At 37.9% G+C, this 22,851-nt stretch overlaps 1 protein-coding gene across 4 annotated transcripts in view; it reads right to left on the bottom strand.

The window, feature by feature from the left end:
• Window positions 1-22,851, bottom strand: part of SENP7 (SUMO specific peptidase 7) — a 142,641-nt gene that overhangs the window by 94,869 nt on the left and 24,921 nt on the right. For all 4 annotated transcript variants that reach the window (XM_048215236.2, XM_026492361.4, XM_048215235.2 and 1 more), the window contains exon 4: window positions 3,038-3,135. In XM_048215236.2, the coding sequence (XP_048071193.1) occupies window positions 3,038-3,135 (98 nt within the window). The remainder of the gene's footprint in view (window positions 1-3,037; window positions 3,136-22,851) is intronic.

Genomic DNA, 22,851 nt, shown 5'->3' with positions numbered 1-22,851 from the left:
CTCTCTATCAAATAAATAAATAAAATCTTAAAAAAAAAAATCAAGTTATGTAATACATTGTATTAATAAAGGATACAAATTACATGATATGAATGCAGAAAAGGCATTTGACAAAATGCAACATGCATTCATGATAAAAAGCCTCCAACAAGTTAGGAATAGAAAGGAACTTCCTCATCATGAAAAAGGATATGTCTCAGTCTATCTGAGTTACTATAACAAAATACCATAAAGTGGGTGGCTTATAAACAACATTCATTTCTCATAGCTCTGGAGGCTGCTAAGTCCAAGATCAGGGTGCCAGCCAGCATGGTCAGGCTCTCTTCTAGACTCCAGATGGCTAACTTCTCACTGTGTCCTCAACGTGGTGGAAGAAACTAGGAAACTCTGTGAGGTCTCTTATTTAGGTAGTAATCCCATTCATGAGTGCTCCACCCTTATGACTTACACAACCTCCTAAGGGACCCACCTCCAAATGCCATCACACTGGGTATTAGAATTTGAACATAAACATTCTGAGGGGACACAAATATTCAAACCATAGCAAAGCATCTATGAAAAACTTAGCTAACATGATACTTAATGGTCAAATACTAACTGCTTTTGCTCTGAGAGTGGGGAAAAAACAAAGATGTCCATTCTCACCACTTCTATTCCACATTGTACTAGATGTTCTAGCCAGGACAATTAAGCAAAGAAAGAAAATTAAAGGCATCCAGTTGGAAAGAAAGAAGTAAAACTGTCTTTATGAACAAAACTCCAAGCAATCTACTAAAAACTTCTAGAACTAGTATGACTTAAACAAGGTTGCAGCATATTATGTTAACATATATAAAATCAGTTCCTATACACCAACAATGAACAGTCTGAAAATAAAATTAAGAAAACAGGGGTGCCTGGGTGGCTCAATCATTAAGCGTCTGCCTTTGGCTCAGGTCATGATCCCAAGGTTCTGGGGTCAAGCCCTGCATTAGGCTCTCTGCTCAGCAAGGAGCCTGCTTCTCCCTCTCTCTGCCTGCAGCTCCCCTACTTGTGCTTGCTCTCTGTCAAATAAATAAATAAAATCTTTTTAAAAAACGAAATAAAATAAACAATTCCAGTCACAACAGCATCAAAAAGAAGAAAATAAATTTCCAAACATTGCTGAAAGAAATTAAAAAGGATCTAAATAAATGGAAAGATATCGCATGTCCATGAATCAGAGGATTTTTAAATATTAAATTGGCCAAAATCCCCAAATTAGTCTACAGAGTCAACACATTCTCTATCAAAATTCTGGTTGGCTTTTTTGTTAAAATTGACAACCTGATTCTAGAATTCAACTGAAAATGCAAGGAACCCAGAACAACCAAAACAATCTTGAAAAATATAATAAAGTTTGGGGGCGCCTGGGTGGCACAGCGGTTAAGCGTCTGCCTTCGGCTCAGGGCGTGATCCCGGCGTTATGGGATCGAGCCCCACATCAGGCTCCTCTGCTATGAGCCTGCTTCTTCCTCTCCCACTTCCCTTGCTTGTGTTCCCTCTCTCGCTGGCTGTCCCTATCTCTGTCAAATAAATAAATAAAATCTTTAAAAAAAAAAAGAAAAGAAAAATATAATAAAGTTTGAAGACTCTCACTTTCCAATCTCAAAACTTAATGCCAAGTTTTAGTAATCAAGATACAGTGATACTGGCATAAAGACAAACATATAGATCAATGGAATATAATTCCAAATCCAGCAATAAACCTTTATATTTATAGTCAGTTGATTTTCAATAAAAGTACCCAAAAAATTGGTACTTTTTCAACCAATGGTGCTGGGACAATTGCATATTCACAAACAAAAATATAAATTTGGATGCCTATCTCATATCATATCTGAAAATTAACTCTAAATGAATAAAAGACCTAAATCTAATAGCTAGAACCTTAAACTCTTAGAAGAAAACTCAAAAATAAATCACTGTAACCTCATATTAGGCAACAGTTTCTTAGATAGGACAACAAAAGCACAGCAACAAAAGAAAAATAGATAAATGGGACTTCATCAAAATGAAAAAACTTCCGTGCTTCAAAAGACAACATCAACATCAAGAAACTGAAGCGCTGAATGGGAGAAAATATTTGCAAATCATCTATCTGATAAAGACTTGTATACAGAATATAAAAAGAATTCTTACAATTCAAAAACAGAAACAACACAATTTTAAAATGGCAAAGGATCTAAATAGACTATTCTCCAAAGAAGATATAAAAATGATCAACAACCACATAAAAAGATAGTGTCATTAGGAAATGCATATCAAAACCACAATGAGGCACCATTTCACACCCACAGGGATATCTAGGGAAGGAAGGAAAGGAGGAAGGCAGAGAGGGAGGAAGAGAATTAAATATTGGTAAGGATATGGAATCACTAACATGTTTTACATTTCCTACAGACAATTTACTGGAAAAGGGAGAATAAGACTAAGTACCTTATAAAGTGCTCTGACATAAATTTAAGAACTCCAATTAGTCTTCTAATTCGTGTGATCTCCCAGTAACTAATTTTTACTCTGCTAGTCATTTTTTCATTCACTATTCAAAAAAAGGAAAATTCAATGCCCTTTTGTACAATAACAACTTTTTAATCATTTACGGATGTCCAATCCTGAAATGCTCTAAATTTCTTCTGATAATTGCAATTTCAATCCCCCAAATATTTAATTCTAGTATAACCATAATTCACTAGTACTATGATTAGCTAAATTGAGCATCCTTCTTACTGCAGACCACAAATGATGAATCAAGCATTATAATCAGTCTATACGTAACTTTTGTTTTATCAGCTAAAGTTTATCAAGATGTACCAAATGCACAAAACAAGGAGTTAAGATGACTTAGAATCACAGAAAGTTCGAGCTTGGAAGGAACCCTAGAACTGAATCTTGAATTCAGTCTTTGTATTTCAAAAGTATGGTAACTGAGACCCAAAGAGGCTAAATGAATCACCCATGGTCACACTATTTACACACAGTATAAGCCCATCCTATGTCATACACACATATACCTTACCTTTCTGGTGATGTTTTAGAAGTGACAGGACGTCCACGGACACCTTTTCTACTTTTATGGTCTAGAGAGAGGACCTTATTTCTTAGGCTTCTTTTCCACTGGGGGGGAAAAAATGGAATTTAATACTAAATATAACAATATGACAATTAAAAGGCACTTAAATTTGTTTTTATTTAGAAATTCAAGATAAACAGCCAAATTCACAGGTCATGGAAGAAAAAAAGTGCAATCTACAAAACCACCTGGCTCTTTTGCTAGTGCAGAAATATAAGTCCACGAAAAAAATAGAAGCTATTTTAAACCGTCGAGGTACTTTGTTAGGAAATCAACATTTTGACAGTCCAAAGCTTACATAATCATACAGTTTTTGTATGACTAAAGGAAATAAAAATTATTATATACCAAGTTAAACAGGGTCTGTGATTTTGAAGTAACTGCATTTACAACAATTGGAAGGGATTACAACTGGTTCCCTATGAACTTCTACATGGAAAATTTAGGAAAGAGTCAGACATCCTACTAACAGGGTTTAGATTTAATCTGACTAGACACAAAAGTTAAAATGATTTAATACAAAACAGTATGACTCTATACAAGTAAATTATTTATCTTCTCTGCATTAGTTTCTTTATCAGTAAAATGGACATAATAGTAGCTATCTCACAAGGATGTAAGGTGACTATATATGTAATAAGTTTAAAACACTGTTTTCCTTAAAGAGATTTATACACCTGTGTTTATAGCAGCATTGTTCACAAAAGCTAAAAAAATTCAAGTGTCCCACTAATAAAAGAAGGATAAACAAAATGTGATATATACATACAATGAAATATTATTCAATCTTTTTTTTATTCAGTCTTAAAAAGTTAATTTTGACACACACCACAACATGGATCACCCTTGATGACTGTGGGAGAACAAATATATATATATATTGGTCTCTGCCCCCAGTTCCTGGCACAGAGCTCCTAAAACCCTTGTAATTTCCTGCATTGATAGGAGCATCTTTTGTTATATATTTGATCTTTGCTCCCCATTCCTAACATAGGGCTCCTGAAACCCTTGTAATTTCCTGGGTGATAGAAGTGTCTTTTGTACTAATGAGGTGACTCTGGGTGGGCTCCTGGAAGGCTCCTGGATGAGGGCTGGTCACCAGAAAGACTAAGCCATAATTAGAAGCTTGGAATTTTTAGCCTCACTGTCCATTTTCTAGAGAGGCGAAAAAGAGCTGAAAACAGACTTAATAAGTTATATCTACATGCGGAAGCTTCCATAAAAATCCCAACAGTATGGGACTCAGAGCATTGTCAGGTTGGTGAACACATCCACAAACCACACACGTGAACTCCACAAGGACAGAGGCTCCTGCACTAGAGACCCTCCCAGACCTCGCCCTGTGTATCTCTTCATCTAACTGTTCAATGGTATCCTTTATCATATCCTTCAATAAACTGATAAATGTAAGTATTTTCCTGAGTTCTCTTAGCAGCTCTAGCATAAATTAATCGAACCTGACGGGGTAGCTGTGGGAACCTTAGATTTATAGCCACTCAATCACAAGCACAGGTGACAGCTGGACTTGTGACTGGCATCTGAAGGGGGATGGGAGGACTCTTATGGGACCGAGCCCCTAACTTATAGGGTCTGACACTATTTCCAAGTAGAGTCAGAATTGAATTAAATTGTAGAATACCCAGCTGGTATCACAGAGCACTGCTTAGTAGGGGAAAACCCACACACCTCTGGTGTCAAAAGTACTGTAAATATGATAGTAGTGTGAGAGTAAATGAGAAACAAAGGAGGAAGACTTGGTTTTTCCCCACACGATTACATTATGCTAAGTGAAATAAGTCAGTAACAAAAAGAGAAATACTGTATGATTCAAGTTACATGAAGTATCTAAAGTAGTCAAATTCATAAAGGTAGGAAGTAGAATGGTAGTTGCCTGGGGCTGAGAGAGGGAGAAATGAAGTATCATTTAATGGGTAGAGTGTTTCAGGTTTGCAAGATATAAAGAGTTCTGGAGATAGATGGTGATAATGGTGGCACAACAATGTGAATGTACTTCACGCCAGTGAATTGTACCCCTAAAAATGGTTAAAATGATAAATTTTATGTTATGTGTATTTAACCACAATTTAAAATAAATTTTTAAAAGATAAAAAAAATTAATGAAAAATAAAACACTGTTTTGAACATGACAGCCCTCGATAAACATCCTTTTTAATTCTCTAGAAATTATGTTATCTCATTATCACCACAACCCTGCATGGTATAAAACACATTTTATAGGAGGAAAGTGAAGTTCGACAAATGACCCCAAGTCTTTCTCCCATAAAAGCCTAAATTCTTCCAATGCTTTAATTCTAAATTATATAAATTCTCAGAAATCCGCCATCAAGATATCAACTTAAACACATCTGTCACTCCCATTTCACTACAAAATGTAAATCTATCAATATTACAAGATTAAAACTACATCTCTCCATTTTCACTATCATTGTCTTAGTTCTGCCTCTTCTCATTTCTGACCTAGACTCTTACAATGTTATCCTAATAGGATTCCCTGCCGATGGTCTCTTACCCTCTAATCTAGCATCTGCTTCATCATGAAAGTTAAACCTTTAAAAAATGCAAATCTGTTGTCACTCTCCTGCTTACATTCTTAAGTGTTTCTGACTACTTAAAGGAGGAAAATAATAATAATAATAATTGTGTTTTCATTTCTCACGTCTGCTTCCCATGCATCTTGTATTCTGACCATACTAAACTATCTGTAGTTCCCTGAAAGTGCTATGCAGTTTCATCCTTCAACATGTTTCCTTACTAGAAGCTTTACCCTCCCTAGTTCTCTTTGTCCAGTAAATCCCAATCTAGTACCACCAAGAAAACTTCCTCACCCTCTCACAGAGTAAATCAATCTCTCCTACAATACCATTATAGTTTTTGCATATCTCTATTACTGATAACACTTCTCACAATGAATTATATTATCTGTTTACATCCAACTGCAATGAGGACTAGGAAGGATTTGGCTTAAGGGCTGAATGCTCAGAACTACTGGCCAACTAGTTCCCTGTAATTGTTCCACTAACCTCACAGTAAATGCAACCTTCACATTTTATATTATTGAATTTTTTGTAACCCGCTAATCATACTATAATCAGGTTACCTACATGTGCAAAATGATGAAAGTACTAGTCTTTGAGCCTCAGATTCTGTAAAGAGAAGACAACAACCGTATTCCCACCAAAGAGGGGGCAAAAAAGAATAAGAGTTTTAAACTATTACAAAAATAAGATGAACTCATGAAGACAAACTGGAGACAACTTTAATAGGAAGGAGATTAATTAAAATGTCATTAACTCTGAATTATTGAATCCTACCATATCCAAGGGTAACCTGAAGTATATCCAGAAATGTTACCAAATGAAAATAAAATTCACTTCGACTTTGATCACTTGTTTCTTATACGTAATATCACATTAAAATATTTACATATTTTCTTTTTAAAAATTTGTTAAGAATTGTAGGCTGGGTTAGTAATTTGTATTTTTCACACTTATGACTTGTTTTTCTTTTAGTCTATGAACCTATTATATGCTATCTCTGAAAAATAAAAATCACATAACAAAGAATTCTCCTACAAACTGATTATGAATGGGAATTTATTCCCATACATAATCTGAAAGCTACCCGACCACAAATAGGAAAGTTAAGATAGCATGAATAATTTTATTTTAAATATGAAAAAGGCTTTTAGAAGAAAAAAAAAAAGACTTTGTTTACTGACAGAATCAAAGCATTCAGTTACATAAATTTATCCCTCTCCAAGGACACCAAAATAAAATACTATGCTAATTCAATAAAATGGTCCACAATAACTATTAAAAATTTTCTTAGACAAAATCAACTCTACATGCATTCTAAGTGGTGTGGGGTTGACAATCTCAACTGAGTGCTTCCTTAGATACTAAAAGGGAACCAAAGCTGTATCTTGAGGAAAATGCTGACTTTGTTCACAACTACTTACCCCATCACAGCTTACTGTAGTAAAAATCCATGATGACTTTCCAACCAATTGAGATTATTGGTCTAGATTTAACTTTATTTTTTTTTTAAGATTTATTTATTTATTTATTTGACAGAGATAGAGACAGCTAGCGAGAGAGGGAACACAAGCAGGGGGAGTGGGAGAGGAAGAAGCAGGCTCATAGCGGAGGAGCCTGATGTGGGGCTCGATCCCACAACGCGGGGAACACGCCCCGAGCCGAAGGCAGACGCCCAACCGCCGTGCCACCCAGGCGCCCCATAGATTTAACTTTATATCAGAATTTCAACTCGACTGGTTCTTCATCCAGTTTCCAAAGTAAGCAACATGTAATGCCAACAACGAAAACACTTAACAAAAAACATAAGCTGAAATTATTTGCTAACTAGTATCTACTGAGCCATTGGATGTATTATGGGGGAAGGTCTGGAGAATCTTGTATACTCTTCAACCACTTTTTCCCCAATGTTTTCCCCAAACATCCTACATGACAACAGAAAAATATATAACCAGGAAATTAACAATGAGACAATTCATGACCTTATTAAGATGTCACCTGTTTTATATGCACACATTTGTGTATAAGTGCATTTTTAGTTCAGTGCTCTTTTATCATATGTGCACATCTGTGTGACCACAACCAAAGTCAAGATATAAACAGCTGGGTTACACACATCCTTTCTGCTACCCTTTTATAAACACAGTTGCCACCCTTCCTTCCACTAACTCCTAGCCTCTAAAGGTCCTGAGAGTTTTCCCAGCAAATCAGACATTTAAGTAAGAAAATGAATTATATACTCTCTATTCCATTAACTAGAAGTGAACAGTTCACACTTCATTCTATAATGTAAGCATTGCACTGATACTGAATCCATATAATGGCACTACAAGAAGAAAAAAAAACTAAAGACCAACATCTCAAATAAGCATAGACAAAAACACTCAACAAAAAAATTAGCAGATCAAAACAAGTAATATATGAAAAGAATAATACAATACAGGCAGTTAGGGTTTATTCTAGGGCAGAAAGGTGGTTCAATATTCAAAGATCAATCCCCAGAAAAAAAAAAAAACTACACACCAAACATAATATGAAAAGTCAAGGGATAAAGATATGACGTTCTATCACAGATCAAAAGAAAGCTAGAGTAGCTATACTGATTTCGGACTCAACAAACTTAAGAAAAAGAAAAATTATCAATTTGGAGGGAAATAGGGGTAAAGATAAATACTACATAATGATAAAAGGGGTCAATTCTCCCAGAAGACATAACAATCTTTAATATCTACGTGCTCAACATTAGAGCACCAAAACACATAAGGTGGAAAAAAAAAATCTGACAAACTCTAAAAGCCATTTACGACTTTTTTTAAAGAAAATTCTCAGCAAAGTAGCAAGAGAAGGGACTGTTCTCAATCTAATAAAGAAATCTACAGCAAACCTACAGAAAATATACCTATGGTAAGAAACCAGATGCTTCCACACTAAAATAAAACAAAGCAAGGATGTACCCTTTCAGCAATCCTATTCAGCCTCATACTGAAGCCCTAGAAAATGTTGTAAAATAAGAAAAGGAAATAAAAAGTACACAGACTGGGGGAAAAAAATAAAACTTTTATTTAAGGTGAAAATCCCAAAGAATCGATTTAAAAAAAAAAAAAACTCCTTCAACAAACAAGCCATTTTAGCAATGGTGCAGGAAACAAGATATTTATACAAAAGTCAATTACCTTCTTCTTTAAAAATAATTAACATTGGAATTTGAAATTAAAAACAATACATCAGCACAAAAAAAGTAAATATTTATGTACAAATCAAATAAAATATATACAAAATCTGTATGACAAAAAACACAAAACTGTGTTAAAAGGTATCAAAGATCTAAATAGATATTTCATGTACATGGATAGGAAGACTCAATAAGTTGTCCTCCCAACTTAATCTACAAAGTCAACACCAATCAATATCCCAACAAGTTAGTTTGTGGATAGTGACAAAGTGATTCTAAATTTTAAATAGAAAGCCAAAGACCCAGAATAGCCAATACAATATTGAAGAAAAACAAACTTGGAAAACTTACACTCCTGATGTCAAGACTTACTGCAAAAGCTACAGTAACCAAGATAGCATGGCATGGACAAACAAATAGATCAATGGAGCAGAATAAATAGCTGAGAAACAGATCCACATAATGTAATCAACTGATCTATGACATGGGAACAATGGCAATTCAATACATAAAGGCTAGTATTTCCAACAAATGGTGCTGATATCCATGTAGAAAGAGTCAGAGACATAAGTCTTACATCTTTCACAAAAATTAATGCAAAATGGGCCACAGGTCTAAATATAAAATGCAAAACTACAAAACTCCTAAAAGATAATATCAGAAAAAACCTAGGTGAACTTGCGTTAGGCAATTACTTCTTAGATATAATACCTAAAGCACTATCCATGAAGGGAAAAAAATGATAATTTGGCCTTCCCTGAAATTAAAACTTCTGCTTTGTGAAAGACCATTAAGAGAATGAAAAGATAACACAAAGACTAGAAAAAAAATTTTTTGCAAAATACATATCTGATAAAAAGACTGATATCCAAAATACAGTGGTTTCCTAAAACTCTAAAATAAGAAAACAATCCAAGTTTAAAAAGGCCAAGGATCTGAAGGCACACCTCACCAAAGAAGATACACAGCTGGCAAAAATACATATGAAAAAAAACTCAAGAAAATATGTCATCAGAGAACTGCAAGTTAAAACAAGATACCACTATACACCTATTAGAATTGCTAAAACATAAGACACTGACAATACCAAATGTCAACTAGAATGTGGAGCATTAGGAAATCTCATTAGATGCTGGTGGGAATGTAAAATGTACAACCATTTTGGAAGACAGTTTAGCAATTCCTGACAAAACTAAACATACCCTTAACATACAATCCAACAACTGCAATCCTTGGTATTTATTGAAATAAGTGGGAAACATGTCCACACAAAAACGTGTACATGAATATTTACTGTGGCTTTATTCATAATTGCCAAAACCTGGAAGCAAACAAGATGTCTTTTAACAGGTGATGGATAAACAAACTGTGCTACATCCACTTAATGGAATATTAGTCAGCAATAAAAACAATAATCGGGGAGGCTATGCATGTGTGGAGGCAAGGGACATATGGAAACTGTACCTTCCGCTCAATTTTGCTGCAATCCTAAAGCTGCTCTAGTGAAAACGTCTTTATTTTTTTAAAGATTTATTTATTTATTTTAGAGAAAGAGATAGAGAGCACACATGAGTGGGTAGAAAGGCAGAGGGAGAGAGAGAAAAGCAGCAGACTCCCCACTGAGCAGGGAGCCCAATGAAGTGCTTGATCTCAGGACCCTGAGACCATGACCTGAGCCAAAAACAAGTCAGACGCTTAACTGACTAAGCCATCAGGCGCCCCCCCAAAAAATTCTTTTTTTTTAAGAAATGAGCTATCAAGCCACAAAAAAAGACATGATGAATGTAAAAGCATATTGCTAAGTGGAAGAAAACAATCTGAAAAGTTTGTATGATTCCATGTGACATTACAGAAAAAGTAAAACTGGATGGGGCGCCTGGGTGGCTCAGTCGTTGGGCGGCTGCCTTCGGCTCAGGGCGTGACCCCGACGTTCTGGGATCGAGCCCCACATCAGGTTCCTCCACTGGGAGCCTGCTTCTTCCTCTCCCCTCCCCCTGCATGTGTTCCTTCTCTCACTGGCTGTCTCTCTGTCAAATAAATAAATAAAATCTTTAAGAAAAAAAAGAAAGAAAGGGGGCGCCTGGGTGGCACAGCAGTTAAGCGTCTGCCTTCGGCTCAGGGCGTGATCCCGGCGTTATGGGATCGAGCCCCACATCAGGCTCCTCCGCTATGAGCCTGCTTCTTCCTCTCCCACTCCCCCTGCTTGTGTTCCCTCTCTTGCTGGCTGTCTCTATCTCTGTCAAATAAATAAATAAAATCTTTAAAAAAAAAAAGAAAGAAAGGAAGGAAGAAGAAGAAAGAAAGAAAGAAAGAAAGAAAGAAAGAAAGAAAGAAAGAAAGAAAGAAAGAAAGAAAGAAAGAAAAAGTAAAACTGGAGATATTAAAAAGATCAGTGGAGCACAAAAGATATTTTTAACAGTGAAATTATTCTGTATCACATTGTAATGGTAGTTGCATGCCATTATACACTTGTCAAAAGACAGAATATACTAGACAAAATGTGAACCCTAACGTAAACTATGGACGTCAACTAACAATAATCTACCAGGGATAGTTCCAGTTCAAGATGACAGTGTAGGAGGCTCCTGAAATCACTTCCTCCCACAGACATACCAAACCTACATATACAACAATTCCCTCTGAAAAAATCCAGAAACTAGCTGAACAACTCCTCTAAATACCATAGGAATGAGAAAAAACACTGAAACATGTAGGAGAAGCTGAGATGATCTTGCCATAAACACCACCCCCAGCAAAATAGAACACAACCAGGAGAGAACTGACAACTCCCAGCTTCTGCCTAAGGTACAAAGAATTTGGACCCGACATCTGGCACCCTGACCTTTAAGATTATCACCGAGGAGACAGGCAACTAAAACATCTAGCTTTGAAAGCCAACACGGCATGCATCCATGAAAATCACAAGGCTCTAGCAAACCAAGAGACAGTTCTTAAAAGATTCACGTGGACTCACCATGGCTAACATTCCAGGACCCAGCATAGAGGTAGCTGATTGAAACACACCCAGAAAGAGGTCTATTTGTTTATCGTAAAAACCGCAACCTGGGGACAGGCTTCTAATTTAACATGCATTTAGAGGCCAACTACAATTCTCTCCGGAGACCACAGAGCCAAGCAGATGCCATCTTTGTATCTCCCTCTGCTTCACTCCAGATTGCCATCATCTCCTGAAAAGGAGCTTATGCACAAGTCTGACACCCCGGTTTTTGCAGCTGCTACCTATGGGATGCCCCTTGATCATGTGGCTATGGTGCCAGTGGAGAATATGTTCATGGATTCCACAGGACTGAAACAAACAGAGAAAGTTCTTAACACCAGCTATCCCCCAGGGCACAGCACAGAGGGAGCAGACAGAAACACTCATCTACCAGTCTCCCCCTGAAAGAGGTATCTTTGCATACTTTTAAAGTTGCTGCCTGAGGATCCACCTTCCAACCAGCCTGACTGAGATCACCCCTTAGAGACACTGACAGGTCTTGGCACACCCTCAACTACTGGAAGACACTAAGAAAAAAGAAGTCAACTTTGATAATCCGAAAGGTCTGAGAGACAACCAAGAGCTAAGATAGAGTTCAACTCCTATACAAGATCATACCTTCAAGACTAGGAGGTGGCTGTTTCATATAATGCACAGAAACCAACTAGAGTGAAGGAAAATGAAGCAAAGGAATATGTTTCAAACAAAAGAACATCAGAAAAAGACCTTAACGAAATGGAGATAAGTGGCTTACCTAATAAATAGTTTAAAACAACTGTTATAAAGAGGCTTACCAACATCAGGAGAACAACACATGGACACAGTGAAAATTTCAACAAAGAAAATATATTAAGTACCAAACAGAAATCACAGAGCTGAAGAATACAATAACAGAACTAAGAATTTCAACAGTAGACTAGATGAAGTAAAAAGAAAGGACCAGTCAAAGATAGGGCAGCCATTCAGAATTCTGAATTCACCCATTCAGAAGACCAAAAGAAAAAGACCAGAAAGAAAAAGAAATTAAAAAGAGTGAGTATATAATAAGGGATTTATGGAACAACATCAGATAGAACAATATTCACATTATAGAGGCCCCAGAAGGAGAAGAGAGAGAGAAAGTGCCAGAAATTATCTTAAGAAATAATGGGGAGGAAACAGACTTTCAAATCCAGGAAGCTCAGAAAGTTCCAAAATAGATGTTCCAAATTAGGTCTCCAAAGAGATTCACACCAAGACACATTATAGTTAAATTACAAAAAGTTAAACACAAGGAGAATTTAAAAAGCAACAAGAGAACAATAACTTGTTATATACAAGGAAACCCCCTCCCAAAATATTATTAGCAGATTTTTCAGCAGAAACTTTGCAGGCCAGAACAAAGTGCATTATGTATTAAAAGTGCTGAAACTGGGGTACCTGGCTGGCTGAGCTGGTAGAGCATGCAATTCATAATCTCAGGGGGTTGTGAGTCTGAGCACCACATTGGGTACAGAGATCACCTAAAAATAAATAAACTTAAAAAAAAAAAAAAAGGTACTCAAACAAACCACCAAAAACAAGAATAAAACCGCCAAAGGTGTCTTCCAGAATTGAAGAAGAGATAGAGTTTTCAAGACAAGCAGAAGGTAAAGGAACTCATCACCTGTAGACTAGCTTTATAAGAAATGTTGTAGGGAGTTCCTTAATCCAAAACAAAAGGCTGCTAATTAGTAACAAGAAAACGTGAAAGTATGAATCTCACTAGTAAAAGCAAATACATAAATTCAGAATAAGCTAATATAATTGTGGTGGGCTAACCACTTCTAAGTATAATATAAAGGCTAAAGGAAAAATGTTAAAAAAAAAAAACTCTAACTACAATAATTCATTAATGGATACACAAAATAGCAAATTGTAACATCAAAAACAAAATGGGGGGTGGATAAAAATGTAGAGCTTTAGAATGAATTCAAGCTTAAGTGACTATCAACTTAAAATATAATGCTATAAAGATGTTTTTTGTAAGCCTCATGGTAAACACAAGGCAAAAATCTTCAGTAGATACACAAAAGACAAAGGGAAAGGTATCAATATCACCACAGAAGATCATCAAATAGATCAGCAATAGAGCAAGAGAAAAGAAACAGGGAATTACAAAACAGTTAAAAACTAATTAACAAAATGGCAATAAGTCCATACCTATCAATAATTCTTTAAATGTAAATGGTATAAATTCTCTAATCAAGACATAGAGTGATTAAATGGGTAAAAAAAAAAAAAAAAAACTATATACCGCCTACGAGAGACTCACTTCACCTTTAACAACACACATAAGTTAAAAAAGAAGGGATCGGGAAAGATATTCCTTAAAAGGGAAACCAAAAAAAAGCTGGGGTCAGTACGCTTAATGAGACAAAATACACTTTGAAACAGAAACTGCAGTAACTGACAAAGTAGGTCATTATATAATGATAAAGGGCTCAATCCAACACGAGGATATAATATTTGTAAGTATTTATGAGCCCAATATAGGAACATCTAAATATGTAATGCAAATACTAACAGATTAAAGGGAGAAATAAACAACAATACAATAATAGTAGCAGACTTCAATACCCCCACTTTCTCCAATGGATAGATTATCCAGAGAGAGAATCAAGAAAGGACTGGACTAAAACAGCACATTAGACCAGATGGATTTAAAAGACATTTATAGAACATTCCATCCAAAAACAGCAGAATATACATTCTTCTCAGACATACATGGAACATTCTCTGGAACACATCAGACATTAGGCCACAAAACAAGTCTTAATAAACTTATGAAGATTTGGGGGGGGGCACCTGGGTGGCTCACTGAGTTAAGTATCTGACTCTTTTTTTTCTTTTTTTTTTTTTTAAGATTTTATTTATTTATGTGACAGAGAGACAGCCAGCGAGAGAGGGAACACAGCAGGGGAGTGGGAGAGGAAGAAGCAGGCTCCCAGCAGAGGAGCCCGATGTGGGACTCCATCCTGGAACGCCAGGATCACGCCCTGAGCCGAAGGCAGACGCTTAACGACTGCGCTACCCAGGTGGCCCCAAGCATCTGACTCTTGATTTCAGTTCAGGTCATGATCTCAGAGTTGTGAAATCAAGCCAAGCATCGAGCTCCACAGTGGGCATGAAGACTGCTCAAGAGTCTGTCCCTCTCTCTCTCTCTCTCTCTCTCCACCCCCATCCTCTCTGCCTCCCCCCCCCAAAAAAAAACAAAGAAAAGGATTGGTGGGGAGGATGAGGGTGGGTGGGTGATGATGGTTAAAGAGTTTTTTAAATAATTTAAACTTAAAAATGTTTTAAATAAATAAATATAAGAAGATTGATATCATACCAAGCATCTTTTCCAAATACAATGGTACAAAACTACCTATCAATCACAAGAAGAAAACTGAAAAACTCAACAAATATGTGGAGATCAAACAACATGCTCCTGAACAACCAAAGAAGAAATCATAAGACAATTAAAAAATACCTTGAGACATATGAAAATGGCAATATATAAAAACTTATGGGATGCGGGGCGCCTGGGTGGCACAGCGGTTAAGCGTCTGCCTTAGGCTCAAGGCGTGATCCCGGCGTTATGGGATCGAGCCCCACATCAGGCTCCTCCGCTATGAGCCTGCTTATTCCTCCCCCACTCCCCCTGCTTGTGTTCCCTCTCTCGCTGGCTGTCTCTATCTCTGTCAAATAAATAAACAAAATCTTTAAAAAAAAAAAAAACTTATGGGATGCAACAAAAGCAGTATTAAGAAAAAAGTTCATAGCAATAAGCATCCACAATAAGAAACAGAAAGACCTCAAATGTCACTTTACACTTCAAGGAATTAGAAAAAGTACAAACTAAGCCCGTAAGTTACTGGAATGAAGGAATTAACAAAGATCAGAGTAGAAATTGAGACTAAAGAGACAACAGAGAAGATTAATGAAACTAAGAGCTGGTATTTTGAAAAGATAAATGAAATTGATAAACCTTTAGCTAGACTAACCAAGAAAAAGAGAGAGAATTCAATAAATAAAACCAGAAATGAAAGAAGAGACACTGCTAATGATACCACTAAACTATAAAAAATCATAAGAGGCTACTATGAAAAATTAATTACACAACAACATTCTGGACAACCTAGAAGAAATGGGTAAACTCCTAGAAACATGACCTACCAAGAATGAATTATGAGGAAACTGATAATCTGAACAGCCTTATTACTAGTAAGGAGATCAAATCGGTAATCAAAAACCTCCCAACAAATAAAAGTACAAGACAGAGAGCTTCCCTGGTGAAGCATACCAACATTTAAATAAGAATTATTACCAATTTTTCTCAAACTCCTCCAAAACATAGAAGAGGAATCACTCTCAAATTTATTTTACAAGGCCTTCAACATTCTAATACCAAACTCAGACAAGGACATTCAAGAAAATTACAGACCAGTCAATTAAGCATCTACCTTCAGCAAAGGTCATGATCGCGGGGTCCTGGGATTGGGCTCCATATTGGGCTCCTTGCTCAGTTGGGAGTCTGCTTCTCCCTTTCCCACTGCCCCTCCACACCACTCATGCTCCCTCTCTCTGTCTCTCACACACACTCTCTCTCTCAAATAAATAAAATCTTTAAAAGGAAAAAAAAAGGAAAGAAAATTACAGACCAATATCTCTGATGAAATTAGATACAAAAATCCTCAATAAAATATTAGCAAATCCAATCCAACAATATAAAAGAATCATACACCGTTATCAAATAGGATTTATTCCAGGGATGCAAGGAAGGTTCAATGTCCACCAATCAATCAATGTGATACACCTCATAAACAATAAAGTAAAACATATCATCATCTCAACAGATCCAGAAAGAGCATCTGACAAAATTCAACATCCATTCATAATAAAAACTCTCAACAAAGTAAATATATATGGAATATACCTAAATATAATAAAGATCATATATCACAGTACACAGTACCTATCATACTCAATCATGAAAAGCTGAAAGTTTTTCCTTTAAAAATCAGGAAGAAGACAAGGATTCCAACTCTCCCCACTTTTCTTTAACAAAGTACTAGAAGTCCTAACCAAATCTTGCAACTAGGTAAAAAATAAATAAATAAATGACAACCAAATCACAAAGAAGTGAAATTGTCTCTATTCACAGATGACATGATATTATATATAGAAAAGCTTAAAGATGCCACCAAAAACTTAGAACTAATTAACAATTTCAGTAAAGCTGCAGGATACAAAAATCAATGTCATTTCCATATACTAACAACAAACTATCAGAGATGTTAAGAAAACAATCCCATATACAACTCCAGCAAAACAAAACAAAACAAAACAAAACAAAACAAAAACCTAGGAATAAATTCAACCAAGAAGATGAAAGTCTGATACATTGAAAACTATAAAACACTGACAAAAGAAATTGAAAAAGACATAAATAAATGCAAAAATATTCTGTGCTCATGGATTCGAAAAATATTGATAAAATGTCCACACTACTCAAAGTAATCTACAAATTCAATGCAATCCCTATCAACATTCCAGCAGCATTTTTCACAGAAATAGAATAACCCTAAAATTTGTATGCAACAACAAAAGATCCCAAATAGTCAAAGCAATCTTAAGAAAGAAGAAAAATGTCAGAGGCATCATATTTCCTCATTTGAAACTATATTACAAAGCTATAGTAATCAAAACAGTGTGGCATAGGCATAAAAATAGACGTAAGATCAATGGAACAGAACACAGCCCAGAAATAAACCCATGCATATACGTTCAATTAATAAATAAAAAGAACCAAAAATATACAATGGGGAAAGAACACTCTCTTCAATAAATGGTGCTGGGAAACTGGACAGCCATATTTGAAATAATGAAATTAGACCACTATCCTACGCCATATATAAAGATCAACTCAAAATGGATTAAAGACTTTAACATAAAACCTAAAACTATAAAATTCCTAGAAGATGGTAAGTTCCTTAACATTGGTCTTAGCAATGATTTTTTGAATCTGACACATAAGCAAAGGCAACAAAGACAGAAATAAATAAGTGTCACCGTATCAGACGAGATTGGGCACGTTCAGGGTGGTATGGCCGTAGACAAGTGTGACTACATAAAACAAAAGCTTCTGTACAGCAAAATGAATAGGCAACCTACAGAATGTAAGAAATTATTTGCAGAGGAGAGGAGTTAAGATGGCGGAGGAGTAGGGGACCCCTTTTTCAGCCGGTCCCCTGAGTCGAGCTGGATAGGTAACAGACCAACCTAAATAACCACGGAATCAGCCTGAGACGCAGGAAGATACATCTGGATCTCTACAAATAAACATCTCCAGCGCTGAGTATTGAGGTACCAAGAGGGGAGCCCTAAAACCGCGCACAGAAATCGGAAGATAAACGGAAGGGGGAGGGAGCCGCCGCGTTTGGGCGCTGGGAAGCGGCAGCCACCTGCACGGGGGAGCGGTTGGACTCACGGAGGGCACCGCGAGAGAGCAGACTGAGACCAGTGAGCCGTGAACGCGCGCCACCAGGCATCTCCCGGAACACCGGAATCCCGGTGTGCTCACGGGATCCAGACTGAGACCGGGAGCTCCCGGAGCGTGCGCGGGGCAGCTGGCGGCTGGTGGGCCACCTGCACGGTGGAGCGGGCGGACTCGCGGTCGGCACCCGCGAAACAGCAGACTGAGACTCTCAACCGGGTGCGCGCGCCACCAGGCTTCTCACGGAACTCTGGAATCGCGGTGTGCTCACCAGGCATAGACTGAGACCGGGAGACCCGGGAGCACGCGGGGCGGCCGGTGGCTGGCGGCATTAGAAACACAAAGGACAGAGACGCGCCGGCCCTGGAAGTGAGGGCAGGGACGCCGGGTTGGTGCGCACATCCCGGGACGCTGCAGGGTTGAGCAGCACCAACAGTAACAGAGTTAAAGTGGCCAGAACATCAGTGGAGAACGGGCCGCAATCCCTCTGTTCTGTGACAATGCAGCCTCTGCTGCTCTGACCCTCAGAAGAGGCACAGCCGGCCGCCAGGGAAAGCCGCCAGAGAACAAAAGCCTGGAAATACCGGCTCACAGCGTGCCCATCCCCATCCTCCCCTCGCAGGGGACGCCGAGACTCTACCCAAACAGGGCTGCCTGAGTATTGGCGCGGCAGGCCCCTCCCCCAGAACACAGAAGGCAGGCTGAAAAATCAAGAAGCCCACAACCCGGGGCACCTGGGTGGCGCCGTCACTGAGCGCCTGTCTCCGGCTTAGGGCGTGATCCCAGCGTTCCGGAAAGGAGTCCCTCATCGGGCTCCTCCACTGGGAGCCTGCTTCTTCCTCTCTCACTCCCCTGCTTCTGTTCCGTTCTTGCTGTCTGTCTGTCTCCCTCTCTCAGATAAGTAAATAAATAAAATCTTTAAAGAAGAAGCCCACATCTCTAAGATCCCTATAAAACAAGGGGCACGGCCTGGGACCCAGTCAATAATTTGGGCTCTGGACAACCCCGCAACCTCTCCTCATCAGAATGACAAGAAGGAGAAGCCCCCCCCCCAGCAAAGAAAAGACACTGAGTCTGTGGCCTCTGCCACAGAAGTAACGGATATGGATGTAACCAAATTATCAGAAATGGAATTCAGAGTAACAATGGTCAAGATGATGAGTAGACTTGAAAAAAGTATTAAGGAAAATGTTACTGAGAATATAGAATCCCTAAGGGCAGAAATGAGAGCGAATTTGACAGAAATTAAAAATTCTATGAGCCAAATGCAGGCAAAACTAGAGGCTCTGACAGCCAGGGTCACGGAAGCAGAGGAAAGGGTTAGTGAATTGGAGGATGGGTTAATAGAGGAAAAAGTGAAAATAGAAGATGGTCTTAAAAAAATCCACGCCCACGAATGTTGGCTACGGGAGATTACTGACTCAACGAAACGATCCAATGTTAGAATCATCGGCATCCCCGAGGGGGTGGAGAAAAACAGAGGTCTAGAAGAGATATTTGAACAAATTGTAGCTGAAAACTTCCCTAATCTAGCAAGGGAAACAAACATTCGTGTCCAAGAGGCAGAGAGGACCCCTCCCAAGCTAAACCACGACAAACCTACGCCACGTCACGTCGTAGTGCAATTCGCAAATATTAGATCCAAGGATACAGTATTGAAAGCGGCCAGGGCAAAGAAATTTCTCACGTACCAAGGCAAAGGCATCAGAATTACGTCAGACCTGTCTACACAGACCTGGAATGAGAGAAAGGGTTGGGGGAGCATTTTTAAAGCTCTTTCAGAGAAAAACATGCAGCCAAGGATCCTTTATCCAGCAAGGCTGTCACTCAGAATTGATGGAGAAATAAAGACATTTCAGAATCGACAGTCACTAACCAATTTTGTAACCGCGAAACCAGCCCTAGAGGTATTACGGGGGGTTCTATAAAAGTAAAAAGGCCCCAAGAGTGATACAGAACAGAAAGTCACAGCCAATACAAACAAAGACTTTACTGACAACATGGCAGCATTAAAAGCATATCTCTCAGTACTCAGTCTTAACATTAATGGTTTAAATTCTTCCTTAAAACGCCACAGGGTAGCAGACTGGATAAAAAGGAATGACCCATCCATTTGCTGTCTACAAGAGACTCATTTCGAACCCAAAGATACATTCAGACTGAGAGTAAGGGGATGGAGTACCATCTTTCACGCAAATGGACCTCAAAAGAAAGCTGGGGTAGCAATTCTCATATCGGATAAACTGGATTTTAAACTACAGACTATAGTTAGAGACGCAGAAGGGCACTATATTATTCTTAAAGGAAGTATTCAACAAGTGGATATGACAATTATAAATATATATGCCCCAACAGGGGAGCAGCAAGATACACAAGCCAACTCTTAACCAGAATAAAGAGACATATAAATAAAAATACATTAATAGTAGGGGACCTCAACACTCCACTCTCAGAAATAGACAGAACACCCTGGCAAAAACTAAGCAAAGAATCAAAGGCTTTGAATGCCATACTCGACGAGTTGGACCTCTTAGATATATATAGAACACTACACCCCAGAACCAAAGAATACTCATTCTATTCTAATGCCCACGGAACATTCTCAAGAATAGACCATGTTCTGGGACACAAAACAGGTCTCAACCGATACCAAAAGATTGAAATTATCCCCTGCATATTCTCAGACCACAACACTCTGAAATTGGAACTCAACCACAAGGAAAAATTTGGAAGAAACTCAAACACTTGGAGACTAAGAACCATCCTGCTCAGGAATGACTTGATAAACCAGGAAATCAAAAATCAAATTAAACAATTTATGGAGACCAATGAGAATGAAAATACAACAGTCCAAAACCTATGGGTTACTGCAAAGGCAGTCCTAAGGGGGAAATACATAGCCATCCAAGCCTCACTCAAAAGAATAGAAAAATCTAAAATGCAGTTTTTATATTCTCACCGCAAGAAGCTGGAACAGCAACAGAGGGACAGGCCTAATACACGCACGAGGAAGCAGTGGACCAAAATTAGAGCTGAAATCAATCAAGCAGAAACCAGAAGTACAGTAGAGCAGATCAACAGGACTAGAAGCTGGGTCTTGGAGAGAATCAATAAAATTGACAGACCACTGGCAAGACTTATCCAAAAGAAAAGAGAAAGGACCCAGATTATTAAAATTATGAATGAAAAAGGAGAGGTCACGACGAACACCATTGAAATTGGAAGGATTATTAGAAATTTTTATCAACAGCTATATGCCAATAAACTAAGCAATCTGGAAGAGATGAAATCCTTCCTGGAAACCTATAAACTACCAAGATTGAAACAGGAAGAAATTGATTTCTTAAACAGGCCAATTAATTATGAAGAAATTGAGTCAGTGATAAACAACCTTCCAAATAACAAAACTCCAGGCCCGGACGGTTTTCCTGGGGAATTCTACCAAACATTCAAAGAAGAAATAATACCTATTCTCCTAAAGCTATTTCAAAAAATAGAAACAGAAGGAAAGCTACCAAACTCATTCTATGAGGCCAATATTACCTTGATCCCCAAACCAGGCAAAGACCCCCTCAAAAAGGAGAATTACAGACCGATTTCCCTAATGAATATGGACGCCAAAATCCTCAACAAGATACTTGCTAATAGAATCCAACAGTTCATTAAAAGGATTATCCACCACGATCAAGTGGGATTCATACCTGGGATGCAAGCGTGGTTCAATATTTGCAAATCAATCAGCGTGATACATCATATCAACAAGAAAAGACTCAGGAACCATATGATCCTCTCAATCGATGCCGAAAAAGCATTTGACAAAATACAGCATCCTTTCCTGATTAAAACGCTTCAGAGTGTAGGAATAGAAGGTACATTTCTCAATCTCATAAAAGCCATCTATGAAAAGCCTACTGCAAATATTATTCTCAATGGGGAAAAGCTGGAAGCCTTTCCCTTAAGATCAGGAACACAACAAGGATGCCCACTCTCGCCACTATTATTCAACATAGTACTAGAAGTTCTTGCAACAGCAATCAGACAACAAAAAGGGATCAAAGGTATTCAGATCGGCAAAGAAGAAGTCAAAATGTCTCTCTTCGCAGATGACATGATACCCTATATGGAAAACCCAAAAGAAGCCACTCCCAAACTATTAGAAGTTATAGAGCAATTCAGTAACGTGGCGGGATACAAAATCAATGCTCAGAAATCAGTTGCATTTCTGTACACGAATAATGAGAATGAAGAAAGAGAAATCAGGGAATCCATCCCATTTACAATAGCACCAAAAACCATACGTTACCTTGGAATTAACTTAACCGAGACGTAAAGGACCTTTATTCTAGAAACTATAAATCACTCTTAAAAGACATTGAGGAAGACATAAAAAGATGGAAAGATATTCCATGCTCATGGATCGGAAGAATTAACATAGTTAAAATGTCCATGCTACCCAGAGCAATCTACACTTTCAATGCTATCCCGATCAAAATACCGAGGACATTTTTCAAAGAACTGGAACAAATAGTCCTTAAA

The sequence above is a fragment of the Ursus arctos genome, unplaced genomic scaffold (genome assembly GCF_023065955.2).
Source record: "Ursus arctos isolate Adak ecotype North America unplaced genomic scaffold, UrsArc2.0 scaffold_4, whole genome shotgun sequence".
NCBI lineage: Eukaryota > Metazoa > Chordata > Mammalia > Carnivora > Ursidae > Ursus > Ursus arctos.
The sequence above is the reverse complement of the archived record's forward strand: the minus strand, read 5'-3'. Positions and strand labels throughout refer to the sequence as shown.